Source organism: Drosophila sulfurigaster, chromosome X, assembly GCF_023558435.1.
Source record: "Drosophila sulfurigaster albostrigata strain 15112-1811.04 chromosome X, ASM2355843v2, whole genome shotgun sequence".
Lineage (NCBI taxonomy): Eukaryota > Metazoa > Arthropoda > Insecta > Diptera > Drosophilidae > Drosophila > Drosophila sulfurigaster.
Window position 1 is genome coordinate 32,748,086 of NC_084885.1, and position 16,391 is coordinate 32,764,476.

At 45.4% G+C, this 16,391-nt stretch overlaps 4 protein-coding genes across 6 annotated transcripts; 2 read left to right on the top strand and 2 right to left on the bottom strand.

The window, feature by feature from the left end:
• The first annotated feature begins 187 nt into the window (after positions 1–187).
• LOC133847679 (exopolyphosphatase PRUNE1) lies at positions 188–1,996 on the top strand. Its single transcript, XM_062282860.1, has 2 exons — positions 188–348; positions 486–1,996. Exons 1-2 carry the CDS (start codon positions 301–303, stop codon positions 1,692–1,694), a joined length of 1,257 nt encoding a protein of 418 aa, XP_062138844.1. The 5' UTR covers positions 188–300; the 3' UTR covers positions 1,695–1,996.
• A 344-nt stretch (positions 1,997–2,340) lies between these two features.
• On the bottom strand, positions 2,341–4,112 carry LOC133848092 (60S ribosomal export protein NMD3). Its single transcript, XM_062283483.1, has one exon. It carries the CDS (start codon positions 3,992–3,994, stop codon positions 2,408–2,410), a length of 1,587 nt encoding a protein of 528 aa, XP_062139467.1. The 5' UTR covers positions 3,995–4,112; the 3' UTR covers positions 2,341–2,407.
• Positions 4,113–4,443: 331 nt separating this feature from the next.
• LOC133848463 (RING-box protein 1A) lies at positions 4,444–5,506 on the top strand. 2 transcript variants are annotated; one of them, XM_062284028.1, is made up of 3 exons: positions 4,447–4,605; positions 4,729–4,756; positions 5,026–5,506. In XM_062284028.1, exons 1-3 carry the CDS (start codon positions 4,528–4,530, stop codon positions 5,244–5,246), a joined length of 327 nt encoding a protein of 108 aa, XP_062140012.1. In that variant the 5' UTR covers positions 4,447–4,527; the 3' UTR covers positions 5,247–5,506. The 2 variants fall into 2 exon arrangements, with proteins under 2 accessions (XP_062140011.1, XP_062140012.1); XM_062284027.1 differs by having other exon boundaries at positions 4,444–4,756.
• An 801-nt stretch (positions 5,507–6,307) lies between these two features.
• On the bottom strand, positions 6,308–16,112 carry LOC133847048 (histone-lysine N-methyltransferase Suv4-20). 2 transcript variants are annotated; one of them, XM_062281800.1, is made up of 4 exons: positions 15,256–16,112; positions 12,519–13,316; positions 10,169–11,939; positions 6,308–7,410 (listed from the first exon to the last, which is right to left on the bottom strand). In XM_062281800.1, exons 2-4 carry the CDS (start codon positions 13,302–13,304, stop codon positions 7,121–7,123), a joined length of 2,847 nt encoding a protein of 948 aa, XP_062137784.1. In that variant the 5' UTR covers positions 13,305–13,316; positions 15,256–16,112; the 3' UTR covers positions 6,308–7,120. The 2 variants fall into 2 exon arrangements, with proteins under 2 accessions (XP_062137784.1, XP_062137783.1); XM_062281799.1 differs by having other exon boundaries at positions 7,194–11,939.
• Positions 16,113–16,391: the final 279 nt, after the last annotated feature.

Consider the following 16,391-nt stretch of genomic DNA (forward strand, 5'->3'; position numbering starts at 1 on the left):
GACAAGCGCCACAGCGATAAATTGTCTATCGAAAATACAGTTGAATTTAACGGTTACCACATTTAAATAATATACATTTCTTGCAACTTTTCTGTAAAACAAATGAGAACAAATGATTTGTGTTTGACTAGTGAACTGTGCCATCTTAATCATTATCGATAAGTGCTGTGGGCTTTTGCCAATCGAGTGTGTACTCGATTAGCAAGTGACAACTGTAGCTTTCGCATCGCATTGCATCGCATCGCATTCCTTTTGCCCCGATTGTTGTTTTTATTATTTCATGTGACTTTCCCGGGGATAATGTGTTTCCTGCGCTTTTTGATGCAAGCGCGCTCCACGCTTGGCCGCGTAAGTGCAACGTTTGTGTGCGTGTGTGTTTTATTCCTGCCAGCCAGCTTCTGGGCTTTACTCATATGGCTTCTCTACTCACTCTCACTCACTCACCCCCTCTCTCTCTTTCTCGCACTCTGTTGCACTCCCAATAGTATCTGCAAGCTGAGAAGGCAACAGGAAGTGAAACAAATTTGAGGAAACTGCACATTGTGCTGGGCAACGAATCATGCGATCTGGACTCCGCCGTCTCCGCCCTGACACTGGCTTTCATCTATGCGCAACGACAGCAGGAGCACGACTTTCTGCCCGTCCTCAATATACCGCGCATTGATTATCCCCTCAAGACGGAGGTGCGTCACATGCTCAACAAGTGCGAGATCGATGCCCAGTTGCTGTTGTTTCGCGACGATTTGCCGGAGCAGCTGCGCAGCGACATCAGCGTCATACTCGTGGATCATCATGTGAGCAGCAGCAGCTTGGCGCCGTTGGTGAGCGAGATCCTGGATCATCGGCCACTGGACAAGCAGCATCCAGTGCTGCAGCTCCTGCCCACACACTGTGTGCGTCACATTGAGCCCGAGGTTGGCTCCTGTGCCACGCTAGTGGCCGAGCGCTATTTGGCCGAGGAGCAGCCACGTTCCAGTTGCGTCAGCCGCCTGTTGCATGCCACCATTGTGCTGGACACCATCAACTTTTCGCCCGCCGCGCGTCGTTTCTGTGCCCGCGATCTGGCCATGGTGGAGCTGCTGGAACAGCAGCAACAACAAGGCACCGAGACAACTGTTGACGATGATGAAGATGTGCAGCTGCAGCGTCTTCAGCTCTTCGAGGAGCTGGTGGCAGCACGCGCAGACATCAGTCAACTGTCCCTGGCTGAGGTCCTGCGTAAGGATGCCAAGCAGCTGCGGACGCAGCGCAACAATCTCCCGCTCGCCGGGCTGCCGATGTTGGTGCGCGACTTCATCGAGCTGCCGGATGCGGAGTTGGCCATCCGACAGTTTGCCGGCGACTCGCAACTGTTGATCATCCTGGGCATGTTTGTGGCACCAGGCACGGGGCAGGTGCAACGTGATGTGGCACTCATTCCGCTTTCGCCGCCCTGTCCACTCCTGGAGCGAGTGCGTCGTGCTCTGTTGGATTGTCAGTCGCCAGCCCTGCAACTGCAGCCGCATGCCGCCGACAGCAGCTTCATGGGCGGATGCTTCATGCGGCAGCTGAACGTGCAGGCGACGCGGAAACACATCTTGCCCGTGGTGCAGCGTGTCCTGACCGAGTGGGAGGCAGCGGAGGAGGCGACACAGCACTGTGACTGCGACGATGTCTACTTCTTCAAGGAGAAACCCAAACTGGGCCTCTCTTAGAGTGTCAAACCAATAGCTAATCCGTTGTTATGTGTGGATGCAACTCCCAATCTCCCTCTCTCTCTCTCTCTCTCTCTGTCTGTCTGTCTGTCCTTCTTTCGCTGTCTTGCAAATCTTTTGTTATTCTGTTAGCCGAATTGTTTATGTATTAAGCACTTATTTATGTGTGTGCATGTGTGTGTGTGTGGGTGGGAGGGTGAGTGAGTGAGAGGAGGAGAGGAGCAACTCCCAAGATATCCAAATGTCTGTTAAGCCTTAATGTAAAATAAATGTATAATACAATCGGAAAGAGTTCAACTACATTCCAGAATTACAAGAAGTTTCAATATCAATATGTATACCCGCTTTCCATAGGGTAGAAGGGTATTATGACTTTGTGCCTCCATGAAATGTACGTAACAGGCAGAAGAAGATATCTCCGATCCTATAAAGTGTATATATTCTATATCACGGACTAAACGGCCATATCCGTCTGTCAGATCTGAGAGACTATTAAAGATGGAGATATCATTTTCTTTTCAATGTAGTACTACATCAATATACCAAATATAGCCTATGGTACATCTTAGTATTTTTGGTATATTTTCAGATTAATACCGCATTCAAGATGGGTAGGTCCAACACAATTTACATATACTTTAAAGCATTTTCAATTTGTTTTTATTGTGCGAATATGTACATAGGAAATACATAAATAATTAAAAAAAAGCGTACTACAATTGTGGCTCCGCTTCGCCAACACCCTCGCCGTCGCCATAGCCATCTCCATCGCCCATCTCATCATCAGCACACTCGAGTGTCAGATCCTCCAGCATCTCCTCGAGCGTTATCTGCGGCACATCCGCCGTCGACTCAGCGACAGTTGGCAGCTGCTTTTTGGTGTCGCGATAGACATTGATCTGGCCACGAATGTCCGCGTTCTCCTCGATGTCGTCGAGGAACTCGTGATAGTCGTGCTTGCTGCGCTCATCCGTCGCCTCATCCGCCAGATGCTTCAGCTTCCACAGACGCTGGCTGAGACGCGTCTGGCGATCGTAATGCTTGCGCACCAGGACGACATCGGGTATCAGGTCCGCAGACAGTTTATCAAACTCGGGATCGTTGATGTTCGCCTCGCCGGTGTTGTAGCCCAGCACGGAGTCGCCCACCTTGAGCAGATGCCCCAGATGGGAGCGTGTATGAATGTTATTCTCGGCGATGCCCAATTCGGAGGCACGCACCAGCCAAATGTCACAGAGGGCGTGCTTGAAGGAGACGCTGCCCTGGCCGGGATAGCTCTTGCGATCCTTTTCGTGTATCAGCTCAATGTCCATGACCACATACTCGACCAGCTGCTTCGGATTGCAGATTGCCTCGAACGGGGCGCGGAAATAGACCTGTGATTGTATCTCAGCTATTTGGGCGGTCAGTGGATCAATCAGATGAATGCTGCTGGACACGCGATTCACGAGGCAAATAGGCGAAATGTTACCCAACTGTTGACGCAGCTTCTTGCTCAGGCAAACGGCGCTGTCCTTGGACACCGGCGCAATCTCCACCGACCAATTGTATTTGTAGTTGTAGTTGTTACTGTGTATATCATGGGAAATGAGACGCTTCGATGTGGTCACCTTGGCGGGCACCATTGTCTGCAGGAAATCGACCATACGACGCGCATGATTCTCGCTCGCATAGAAGAAGTCGAGGCCACCGTGCTCCGGCTTAATGCCCAGCGTATTCTCGTGGGCCTTGTACTTGAGCACCAACTGCTCGAGATAATAGAAGGTCTTCTTGTTCTCCGCCCGCTGGCGCACCTGAACGAGGCAGCGCCAAAAGTCTTTCGCCTCGGTGCGATGGCAATCGTTGCACATTTGATTCTGCACCGTGAACTCCACGATGAACACTTGCTGCAGCACTGTGCCGCCAGAGATTTCGCCATGCACGGTCAGCTTCACTTTGATGCGCTTCGAGTGCTGCTCGGTCCAAATGAATCCAGCGTCCACGAGCTTCACATCCTTCAAGCCCTTCAGCTTCTTGAGGCAAACGGCGAGCAGTTCACGGGACTCGAGCGAGGCTTGAATCCATTCGTTGGGCGGCTGCAGATAGCGTTCGCAGTTGCGACAGAAATGCAGCACCGCCTGCTTGGGTATGTTCTCTGTGATGTCGACGTGATTGCGCAGACAGGTGACGCACATATTGGCCGGATTTGGTTGAATGGCGACGCCACATTCACAGCACAGAATCATTGCAGTGCTCGCACTCCCGCTGATGCTGCTTGTGGCACCTAATGGGCTGACGCCGGCGTAATCGACGTGCTCCATTCTTGATTGACACCGACAACCGATTGTTGTTCAATTTGAGAATAAATGCAATTCCAATTGCAGAATAACAAAAAACACGTGCAGCTATTTCACACTACTGCGCAATCAATGTTGGCTTGGACCTCAGTATGACCTGACTACAAAAATAAACAGAGGTATTTTATTATCACAAAATATACTAGCTGTATTGTTTACGTTCACTACGGTTGTAGCAAACAGCTTTTGAAGGTGATTTAACCACATAAAACAAAAAACAAATCTATATTATGAAATAAAATGTACAATAATGCACTCGCTGCAATTATTTTCTTCCAAATCACGTTATCTATTCGATAAAATAAAAATAGAAAAATTGGTTCGATAAAATCAAAAATAAGCGAAATTATACAATTGTTTTTATCGATGTTTGACATACTGAAAATCGATAAAAAAAATAATTCATCGGGCTCCACTACTATTATAATATCACACCACCTCTAATTGCTGACTTTGTGCGGAATCGACGAAATTCGGAAATTTTTAAGAAACGCAAGATGGAAGTTGACGAGGAAGAATTCGAGGTTCCCTCCAGCAGCAGTAAGGGCGAAAAGAAACGATTTGAAGTGAAAAAGGTAAATTGCCGCATTCGGCATCAAAAAACAGTAAAGATTTTATGCAATTTCTGCATCGTCACGGCGGCGCGGCGTGTCACTAATTTTTGTAAATTCTTCCTTTTGTTTCCAAACAAATTTCAGTGGAATGCAGTGGCACTATGGGCTTGGGGTAAGTTGTGCAGTACACAAACAAAATAAAGAATAATACTCGGCGCCATCTTGAATGGCATGAAAGGTGTCGTAAAGTGATTAATAAGGCGGCAAGCAAGCATTACCAACAGTGTTGACTTTTTAGCGATTTTCGCATTTCTTACGAAGTCAACAGCCTAAATCTAGCCATTTTTGTAGCCATCTCCTCAAGTTTTCGCTCTGAGTTGTCAACACTGCTGCAGATTGATGTTGAATTTGAAATGTATTTAATGAAAATGTATTCCACAGATATCGTTGTTGACAATTGCGCCATTTGCCGCAATCACATCATGGACCTATGCATCGAGTGCCAAGCGAATCAAGCATCGGCAACTAGCGAGGAGTGTACGGTGGCCTGGGGCGTTTGCAATCATGCCTTCCACTTCCATTGCATTTCCCGTTGGCTGAAGACGCGTCAAGTGTGCCCGCTCGACAATCGTGAATGGGATTTCCAGAAGTATGGACATTAATAAGAACTGGATGATGACGAAAACGCACAGCCATCCCACAAAATACTGATGCGCTGATCACTCTCCTCTAGCATTGCATTGCATTGTTATGGGAGTTATTTATTCGCTGTCTCCACTCATTGTACTTCACACACACACACACTCACCAAAACACATACACCCACACAAAACATATTTTTAAGGTTGAATGCGAAACTTACTATTCAGTAAAGTAGAAATCTAAATGAAAAACTAAATAAAAAAAAATGCTTTGCATTTAACCGGCCTTTCTTTATGTTATTCGATTATTAGCAACCTCAAGTGCAGCCATTTATTTCCCCAGAATTTTTTTTATTGAATTTAAGCACAAGTCAATTTCGCAATAATGCTCGCTTTATTGCAAAGCAGCGTTCATTCAAACTGTGCATGTATTGGTGTGTGTGGCTCGCACACATTTCCTTTGCTGACCGGCAAAGAAAGAAAGAAGAACAAGAGTGAAGAACATGATGATGATCAATACGCTGGTAATGTATGTATATATATTTAATATAATTGTTGTATTGTAAATATATATTGTATGTATATATAGATGTCTGTATGTTTAATCGCATGTGTTGTGTATAACTAATTCCATATGCTAGTTTAACATAAAACTTAGGCTTAAACAAAAAAAATTCAAATACATTTTATCTGTATGGGTGTAACTATGATCTATGCATGTGTGTGTGTGTGTGGTGGTGTATGTTAAATTAAATTATTAAAAATAAACTAAAATTAACGAAGTGAACACTACAAAAAAAGTGTGACCATGAATTTGCTTATTTTTTTCGTTTTTTTTTTTTTGCAAGTTAACACAATTTTCTGCTCGTCTTCGCAACATGCTTGCACACATACACATGCAGCCGCCATATGCGTGTGTGTGTGTGTGTAGGTGAACGCAACAACAAAACATTAGAAATACAAATACAAAAAGTGCAATAAATATTTGATTGGATTTCCTCGCTTATTTCACACCAATCATAACATATTGTGTTTTTTTCCTTTTTGTTCAATATGCAGCGTTTATTTTTGTTTGCTTTAAATATATGTATGTGTATCCTTTTAGTTATAATTTAAATAGGTTTAATATTTTGTTTTTTTGTTAAGATTTTGCTTTTGTTTTATGTACAGTTAATTTGTAGTGTGAATCTAATTTGGTTTGCTATGCTTGCAATATATATTATTTATATATATGCTGTTTAGGCTGTGTAAATTGATTTCTTTTTGTTTTAATTTCATTTTTTATATATATTGCTTTCTTGCTATTGATTTTGTTATTTGTTTCTTACTATTTGTTTTTGTTGCTCTTTCATTTGTAATTGTAATTTCCTCGCTCACTAATTTGTTTGTTTTTCTATTTTATCGCATCTTCATATACACATATCCATATATATATTTATATTCTTTTATTTGTTTGTTTATAAATTTAACTTTAGTTGTAAGGCGTCTAAAACCGCTGCTAATTGCGTTTGTGTCTGTCTGTCTGTGTGTGTGTGTGAGTAAGTGGCTGTATGTGTGTGTGCATTGCATTTAGAATATTTATTTTTTGTGTTATTTTATTTTTGTTTGTGATTAACGTTTATCGTTTTAATTTTTGTTTTTAACGTTTTTACAAGAGAGAGACAAAGAGAGAGTTAGTTGTTGTCGTCCTGTTCTCCCGTTCGCTCAATTAATGGCAATTCTAATGTTCCTTGCTGTGTTGTTGTTGTTATCTGCTGCTGCTCTGCTTGTAATCAGGGCTGCGCAAGTGCGACAGCCATTTTGTTTTGTTTTGTTGCTGTTACTGCTGCTGCTGCTGTAGTTGTTCTTGTTGTTGTTGTTGTCTCACTTAAACGTTACGATCATTTGATTTTCTTTTAACTGTACATGATTTGTATGCGTTTTAATTCTATTCTTAACTTTTTAACTATAAACTTGTGGTTGTTACTGTTACTGCTGCTGCTGCTGGTATTATTATTAGTATTATAATTGGCATTGTTGTTGTTTTTGTTGCTGCTGCTGCTGTTGTTGTTATTCATATTAATCTCAACTTCATTCTCATCATAATCTTTATCCTCATCATCATCATCATCATCATGACCACCACCTGCAACATCATAATGTATAATATTCGCTTTTTTGCTACTTTTATGCTTTAAATATCCATCTGAAATGGCAAAAAGAAAGAAAAGGAGAGAGAGCGGGAAAGAGAGAGAAAAATAGAAAGAAAAGCAAAAAAAAAAAAGAAATTTGTAATCAAAGTTTGCATTTACAAAAGACGTTGTTGGTAGTTATTGTTCTTTTTCTGCTTCTTTCTCCCCCACCCACCCGATTGAATGGCATTTGGACAGGACAAAGAAAGAACACGAGAGTGACGGTGTTGCCAGACTGCGTCAATGTAATGTAAGATTTATAGACAGACAGAGAAAGAGTGTATGTGTGTGTGTGTCGCACACTAGCAAACTTAAGTGGGCGGAACAGGGAGAGGGGGGCGTACTGTAGCTAGCAGCAAGCAAGGGCAGGCGGCAGACTTGTTGTTGTTGTTGTTGCTGTCGTTTGTTGTTGTTGTTCTTGTTGTTGCTGTTGTTGGCAATGGCAGCAGCGCAGTCAATACGCGTAGAGATCAGTCGTTGGTTATTTGTTGCTATGTTGCTGCTGTTGTTGTTGTTGCTGCTGCTGCTGCTTGTGATGATGGTGATGATGATGATGGTGGTGGTGGAGATGATGTTGCTGCTGCTGTGGCGATGAAGACGATGGTTGCTGCTGCTGTTGTTGTTGCTGCTGCTGTTGCTCTGCAACAATAGGCGAAGAGGAGGAGGATGATGACGATGAGGAGGAGGAAGCGGCAGCTACCAGCTTTATTTGATGTTGCTGCTGCTGCTGCTGTGGTTGCTGCTGCTGGTGTTGCAGATTGGCAAAGCTGGTTGGCGCCAGAAGCGCGCAAGTGCCAAAAGTATGCTTCGGCATCATGGTTAACGCTTGTGGCAAAAATGTGTGCGAACTGGAAACACTGCTCGGTGCTCCTGTGGCGCCATTGCTGCTGCTGCTGCTTGTAATGTTGCTGTTGCAGTTGTTGTTGTTGCTGTTGTTGCTGATGTGACTGCTGTTGCTGTTGCCATTGCCACTGCTGCTGCTGACAACAGCTGCTTGAGCTTGATCTGCGCTGCGTTTGCCAAACTTGTTGAGCTGTTGCTGTTGATGTTGCTGTTGATGTTGCTGCTGCTGTTGTTGGTAGTAGGCCATGTAGTTGTTGCTGTTGCTGCGACTTCCGTTCAGCGGTGACTTGGAACGAGTAAAGAAATTGGTGGTGGAAGTGCAAGCCGATTGAAATGAGCCAACACTCGAAGATGTTGTTGATGTGGGTGAATCTGCTGCTGCTGCTGTTGTGGCTGTTGCTGGCAATCGAGTTGCAGTTGCTGTCGACGTCGATGTGGATGATGTTGCCGTTGTCGTGGCTGCTGCTGTTGCTGCAGCTGCTGGCGACTCAGCTGTCGTGCTGCTGTTAAGCGATGATGTGTTGATGCTGCTGCTGCTCGCATACGATGCATTAAAGGATTCGTTGTCGGCGTTGCTGCTGCTGTTGAGCTCATCGATGCCGCTGCTGCTGCCAGCTGCAGCTGTGGCTGATGCTGTGCTTCCCACTGCTGATGTGGCTGTCATCGCTGTTGCTGCTGTTGTTGTGGTTGTCGTCGTGTTGGTTGGTGGAATGTCTATCGTGTGCGACTCGTTGCCAAAGATCAAGCGCAGTCGCTTCTTTTGTGGCGTGCCATAGATGCTGTTGCAGTTGTTGTTGCTGCTGCTGCTGCTGCTAGTTGCTGCTGTTGTTGCTGCTGCTGCCGAACGCCGAGTGCGACGCGTTTTCTCCTTGTATCGCCACTCGGAGGCTTCGATTGCTGGCTCTGCTTCAGCTTCAACTTCCGCTTCCGCATCTTCCTCCTCTACATCAAGCTCTTCCTCCTCTTCATCCTCTTCGTCGTCGTCATCTTCCTCCTCCTCATCTCCCTCTCCCTCTTCATCATCGTCCTCGTCGTCGTCTTCCTCCTCCTCTTCATCATCATCGTTGCCATGCTCTGAGATGCCTTCCATGCGCAGTATTTCATACTCAACTCCAGTTGTGCTGCTGCTTGTTGCATTGTTGTTGTTGTGGTTGCCACCGCTGCAACTGTTGCGTGCCACATTGTGGCTGCTGCCGCTGTGGCTGCTGCCACTGTGGCCGCTGCTGGCCACCGCATTGCCCGCTCGACTGTTGTGGCTGCCGCCGTTGTGCAGCGCATGTTGTCCCCGCTCCTCGCTGTGGCTGCTGTGGAGACTCGTCCCCAGTTCAAAGACTTCGTCGAGGATGGGCGAACGTTTCATCCGCAACGTTAGCTTCAATCGTCGCTCCGGTGTCTTGAGCAGCGGCTCCACAGCGCTGCTGCTGATTGCTGTCGTTGCTGTGGTCGCTGCTGCTGCTGTTGCGTGTTGTTGCTGCTGCTGCTGTTGTGGTTGCTGCTGCTGCTGTTGTCGCTTGCGTTGGGAAACGCTGCCAACGGCTTCACAGTGAATATGTTGAGCAGCTGCCAAAGCTGCAGCTCGACGGCTGCGTTTGTGTTTGCCCGGTTCGATTGGATCAACAGTTGCTGCCGCCTGTCGCTTTGTTGTTGTGGTTGCTGATGTTGTGGTTGCTGCGTCGCCAGTTGTTGCTTGCTCAAAGCTAGCCATGAGGTTCTTCTTGTAGGCGGGACTGTTGCTCCGACTGCGTGTTGCTGTTGCTGTCGTTGCCTGCTGCTGCTGCTGTTGTTGTTGTTGTTGTTGTGGTTGTTGTTCACCCAGCGTTGTTGCTGCTGCTGCTGCTGCCGGCTCGCTTGCTGCTGGCTTCAGTTTGCGTTCACTAAATCTACTGCTAAGATTATTTCTACAGCTATTACTATTATTTAAATTATTACAATTTGTAATCGTTGTTTTAATGTTGCTGCTGTTGTTGTTATGGGCAGTTATGGTTGCTGATGTTGTTGATGCTGTTGTTGTAGTGGCTGTTGCTGCTGCTGCTGCCGCTGCAGCTCGTCCAGCGCTGTTGCGCGTCACACGCTTATCCGATGCAGTTGCTGCTGCTGCTGCTGTGGTTGCTGTTGTTGTGGTTGCTGCTGTTGTGTCGGCGCTTAGCTCGCTGCATAGAAAAACCTTGTGTTGTTGCTGCAGCTGCTGGAAATCCGTATCGCTACTTTCGCTGTCCGTTAAATATTTCCCCAACATTTGGCCGCTGTCCGATGCCTTTTGTCGCTGCGTTTGTCGCTCGCTGCGTCGCAATTGTCGCTGTTGCTGACGCTGCTGCTGCTGCTGTTGTTGTTGTTGTAGAGCGGCTGCTGCTGGTTTGTAACGCGGCATCAAGACCACAGGCGCCTTAGCATGTCCCACAACAGTTGTGGCTGCTGCTGCAATTGTGGTTGTTGCCGCTGCAGTCGTAGTTGTTGTGGTTGCTGCCACACTTCCACTGCTGTTGTAGCTGGCCAACGGCTCGTCCGTGGAGGCTGTCGATATGCTGCTGCTGGTGCTGTTCACCCGCATTGATTTGCGCACATTCATCGACGCTCCGCGTTGATTGTTGTTGTTGAGCAACTCGGCCGCAGCTTGTGGCTTCTGCATGGCTGTTGCCTGTGTGGCAGCCTCGGCATTTGTGCTCCCCCCCGTTGCTGCTGCTGCTGTGTGTGGCAGGTGATGTGCATGTGGATGTGGATGTGGATGATGTTGCTGCTGATGGTAAGCAGCATTCGCGATGATCATTTCGGCATCGTACTTTGTCATTCCTTTTTGGCGCAACTCTTTCATCGTCAGCGGCGAGACAACCACATTGGGGAGCTTCTTGTCCATCAAGGCGACAGCGCTTAGCTCTAGGCTGCTGCTCTTAGGACGTCCTCCGCCTGCGCCTCCTCCTGCTCCAGCCGCAGCAGCAGCAGGAGCAGCCACTGCTCCGATTCCTCCTCCTCCTCCCGCTGCTGTTGCTGGTTGTGTTGCCCCCGCTCCCGCTCCCGCTACTCCGCCAGTTGTTGTCCCATTGTTGCTGCTGTCATTGCTGTTGCTGTTCGAGGTGCTGTTGGTGCTGTTCGCACGACTCTTGATCCGATTGATGCGATTGTCCGTCTCCCGCAAACGATATCCGCCCCCGTTGGCGCCGCCGGCAGCGCCCATCAATCCCAATCCCAATCCGTTGCTCAGTCCCAGCATCGCTGCTTCGTTCAGATGATTGGCCGAATGTTTGCCGGCAAAGGCGCCGGTGCCGCGTCTCTCGCATGTCTCGCACTCGCAATACCGATTGCTGTCCCCGAAAAAGTCCTCGCCATAGAAGCAGGTGATCTCCTCGCCCACCTCAATGTCCCTCAACACTTTCACGCACGCCGTGTCCCGCCCGGTGGCCAGAAACTTGCAGTTGGCCCGGCAATCGTGATTGATATACGCGGCTGGGCCCAGCCACAGTTGGGCGCAATTCTTCCGGCAGCTGTACATCACAGAGAAATCATTTTTGCCCGAATGCAAGAGGGCTGCCTCCTCGGCTTCGCTTAGTTCCGCGATGCAGCCGACGAGGCATTCGATTTTCTCATTCTTGGACCAGCGTTTCGTTGAGCTAATCTTGGCGCCGCGTTGCTCTTCGAGCGAATAACGATAACACGCCTCGATGGCAAAGCCGCTGTCCTTGTCGAACACGCGCAAATACCGCACAATCTAGAGAGGGACAGAGAGAGGCAGAGAAAGAGAGAGAGAAGGATGAGTAAAGTGTTCACAAGTTATTGTTAAAGTTACACGCTTAAACTTAATTACGAATATAACTAGAATCAATTTATTGTCCAGCTAAAATGTGACTGGATCATCTTCCTATCGAACCCTAGAGGTTATCTCTCACATGTTTAAGTGTTAACTTACACATAAACCGACTGCTAACTTGGAAGTCATTCTAACTCTGCCGATTTCTTATGCTCAAGTTGAAGCTTAAGCTTATAGATAGAATACATTTATAGTCCAGTTACAATTCCTATTGAGGCTATAAATTGTTAACCAGAGGTTTATCTCTCACATAAGTAAGTGTTAACTTACAGATAAGCCTCTAATAAACCGACTGAGTAACTGACTTTTAGCTTAGAAGTTATACTAACATTGCTTAGACCTAATTATAGCTTAAACTTATTGTCTTTTCTGATGCATCTTAATATAGAGTTGACTAGAACTTTATCTCCCACATAGGTAAGTTAAAGCTTACAGATAAACCTTGAATAAACCGACTCTTAACATGGAAATCATACTAACATGATCATGCAATCGCTTGGTGGCAATTTTGTTCTTATTCTTGAGATGTCGCGGTATCCAGGGCCCATCATAGATCCGCTGTATGGCCACATCATAGTTTTGCGTCCGTATAAACTCGTCGACAATCGACTTGAGCTGCTGTGTGTCCATTTTAAGGGGCCGGAAGCGTATGTTCATCTTGTGCGTCTGGAAGCCCAAATGAGGATCCAGAATCAGCGATGTGGCCAAATCATCGTTCTCCGATAGCTCGCGAGGCGACATTCCTGTCGACTGAGACAATCGACTGACGGCGCCCCCATTGCAACTGCCATTGAGGCTGCCATGCGTTGATGATCCAGATCCCGATCCCGATCCAGCTGTTGCTGATGCTGTTGCAGATGCGGTTGTAGTTCCAGTGCTTTGATGTGACGACGCGTTCGTTGGCAGCGTCTGGTAATGATGATGATGATGATTGTTATGATGTTGCTGCTGCTGCTGCTGTTGATGTTGCTGATGTGAGCTGTTGTTGTTGTTGTTGAGTGTGCTGTGAGTTGCGTTTTGGCTTTTGTTGTTGTTGTTGTTATTATTATTATTATTGTTGTTGTTGTTGTTATGTGACATTGACGACGTCGTCGCTGCTGCTGCCGCCGCCGTCGTCGTTGAGGATGCAGTTGCAATTGAAGACGTTGCGCTGGTGGCGTTGTTGTTGCTGCTGCTGCTATTTCCGTTGCTATTGCCGCCGCTGCTGCTGTTTGTAAATCTGCCGGCAGTTTCACTGCGCCGCGTGTGATTCGAGCCGACGACCATTCTGTCTGCAGTCTGCAAAATACCAGCAAGTAATACAAATTATTACAAAACTGCTTTGTTTGACAAGAGACTCAAAAAACTCGAGACTTTCAAATCTGAATGTGACCATTTAAAATACTAGCTTGAGCTTCTCCATTGTTTTGGTATTTTTGTGTATATATTTTTTGCATGCATGCAATTGTTTTGATGATATGGCAACTTGCTTGTTTACTGCGCAAGTGAGAGTGAACAAGATAGAAAGAGTGCAAGTGAATACTGTCTGCACCTCGTATTCAAGCTTAATGTGTTTTTTCTTTTCTCTTTTGTAATTGGACACATTCATATGCAACACATAAAATAAAAGAAATTATATTGCAATGCTACATCATAACGAATACAATATTAAACTGTGTTCTATTTGCATATACAGAAGTAAACGAGATGGCAACACTAATTTTCAAGCATTCAGTAGAATATTCGCAAGCACACACAAATACAAATACAACTACGAAAAAGCTCTCCAAAAGCAAAAGTTGTTTCTGCTGACGCCGCTGATAAATGATAAGCGTATACAATTTGTGTAAGGCAGAAGTACGACGACGGCCTAATAAATGCACAAAGAAACGCGAATAACTCTTCAACAGATAGGATAGATACACATGCAGCCATTTAAATAAGTAATAAAATGCAATTGGCACATTCAACTTGATTTGAAAATTATTTTATGGCTTCGCTGCTGCTGCTGCCTTGTTGTGGGTGGGAGTGGGAAGGAAGAGAAAAAGATGCGAGGTCGACAGTCGGCACGCGTTCACTCGCTTCTCTCCCTCTCTCTGTCTCTCTCGTCCACACACTCACTCGGGTCTTTCTAACCGCTCTCTTTGCACGCATGCACGTGCGAAATAAAAATCAATTAACATGGAAGCACATGTGTAATAAAACTAGCGACTAATACATACACTTTTTGGTTTGATTGAAGAACAAAAAAAATTGACGCTAAATTAATCTCATTTTTCTTTTTGGTTAATGTCGCAAAGCAAACTCACACACACACACACATGAGTATAAACTTACAAAAGAAAAAAATTCAACAGCAGCTAGCGGCTTTGTTGTAGCAGTACATTCCCTGCTTGTCTACGGTTGCAATAATTGCAAATACAAATATACATACGTTTCTGCATGGGTGTACGGATGTGTGTGTGTGTGTGTGCGAACTGTATGCATGTTTGTATGTGTTCGCTTGCTGCCCAAAAGCTGCAGCAGTTCTCAGCTGTTTTGCTAGACGAGCGACACACAAGCACACGCACACATGCATTCACGCTTGCAAGTGCGAAAGAGAGGCATTCTACTATGCACTCATGCGCACACATTCGAAATAAAATGAGAGTGACCTGCGCAAGGTTGCCACTTTGGGCCAAAAGTACAATTCAATAAATTAGTCGAGCTTTTTGTTTTTGTTGCTTTGTATAAATCACAAATCTACAATTCACACTACTTTCGCTAGGTTTCGTTATTAATTTTTTTTTTGTTTTGTTTATTTTTTGCACACAAAACACATTGCACACTAGTGGCAGCACCGTCGTCGCTACACATACACATTCAAAGCACAGACACACACACATGTGCAAACTCACACAAACAAAAATGTCAACAAAGAAAAAGGTTGCAGGGTTGTCAAATATTATTTAGCAATAAACATTGTCCAGTTTGCGATCGCGAGTATGAGCAAATTTAAATACGTTTTATTAACGCTTTTGCGGCTTAATGTAGATGCTGCACAGCAACGAACTTGCTTGCTATTCAGCTATTATAAGCCGCAGACACGGCTCGTTTCGTTTTCGTGGACGTGCATTGCCAACCCTAGGTCCAGGTTTTTTCTTTCAGCTTGTTACATGGATCACACGGAAAATGGCGGCGCCTATCACACACAACACATAACATATACACATATACACGAATGTACGAATGTATGTACCTTTAATAATATTCACTGAGGTGCTTGCGATTGCTGCTGCTGCTGTTTCTGGCTGCTTCTTTCGACGGCCCTGGATGATGCCGCTTTGTCTGTTGCTGTTGCGCTTCTTCGATAACTCTGCTATTTTTTTTCTTTCTCTTATTTTTTGTTTCGCTTCGAGCAGAGGCAGAAAAGACAAAACCAGAAAGACGCTTCGACGGCTTGTTGGCTTTTTAAATCCAAATATCACAGTAATAGCCGTAGTAGAACATCGTACGTACTTTGGCGTTTATGGTGTAGTTGTTGTTGTGGTTGCGGTCGGCTGTGCCAGTTCATTTTTAACGTTATTCTCAAACGTTACGCTCAAACACTGCTGCCGTCGTTCTTGTCGTCCTCTCACCCCCTTCTTCTCATGGAGTCAGTCAGACGCGCTCTGCTGCTGCTCTGCCAATAGTAGCTGCTGCTGCTGCTAACGCACGCACGTACACACACACTCACACATACACACAAGCGCGACCGCACAACACCAGCACCAGCGCACACTCATACATCCATATGCATATGTAGATACATATATTCCTTCGCAAAGACGACGTGCGTGCGTATGTATGTATGTTTGTATGTGTGTATGTGCCTTCTTTTTCTTCTACTTTGCATGAGCGCGACGTCTCATTTTCTTATTCCTTCATCTAGCACTGCTTCTTACAACGCGTTTTTTGTATTTATCAACTAAAAAGCAGAGATTATTTGGCAATCAAATCTTGTGTGTTGTTGAGCGAAGCAAAAAAAAAACACGAACACGAGAAACGAATCTTTTTAATGTACTTTTCCGCGTTACAGTTCTCCGCGATTCCGTTTTTTCGCATTTTATGTAGCGATGTGTGTGTGATAGAGGTGGAAAAATATCGGTGTCACTATCGGTTCATCGATGTCTTTAAAAATTTTGAAAACATCGATTTTTTAATGGTAAAAATCGATGTTAATAATAATAATGCAAATGTACACATTATTGAAAGATTTTTCTTTAGAAAAATTCAGCCTTTTTGTTAAAAAAACGAGCTTTCTTAAAGTTATTTTATTTGCCGAGGTGACACAAGCAACATTTCTAAAATATATGCTTAAACGGTATATCTGTATATACCAAAACACCAAAACTG

What these genes read in the sequence shown, in the direction of transcription:
- LOC133847679 (XM_062282860.1), top strand. Translation starts at nt 301, where the DNA reads ATGTGTTTCCTGCGCTTTTTGATGCAAGCGCGCTCCACGCTTGGCCGC. An exon ending in CGCGCTCCACGCTTGGCCGC is followed by an intron (nt 349 to 485) that starts GTAAGTGCAACG and finishes CACTCCCAATAG; the next exon opens with TATCTGCAAGCTGAGAAGGC.
- LOC133848092 (XM_062283483.1), bottom strand. Translation starts at nt 3,994, where the DNA reads ATGGAGCACGTCGATTACGCCGGCGTCAGCCCATTAGGTGCCACAAGC.
- LOC133848463 (XM_062284027.1), top strand. Translation starts at nt 4,528, where the DNA reads ATGGAAGTTGACGAGGAAGAATTCGAGGTTCCCTCCAGCAGCAGTAAG. An exon ending in AGTGGCACTATGGGCTTGGG is followed by an intron (nt 4,757 to 5,025) that starts GTAAGTTGTGCA and finishes TGTATTCCACAG; the next exon opens with ATATCGTTGTTGACAATTGC.
- LOC133847048 (XM_062281799.1), bottom strand. Translation starts at nt 13,304, where the DNA reads ATGGTCGTCGGCTCGAATCACACGCGGCGCAGTGAAACTGCCGGCAGA. An exon ending in CCAAGCGATTGCATGATCAT is followed by an intron (nt 11,940 to 12,518) that starts GTTAGTATGATT and finishes GTCCCTCTCTAG; the next exon opens with ATTGTGCGGTATTTGCGCGT.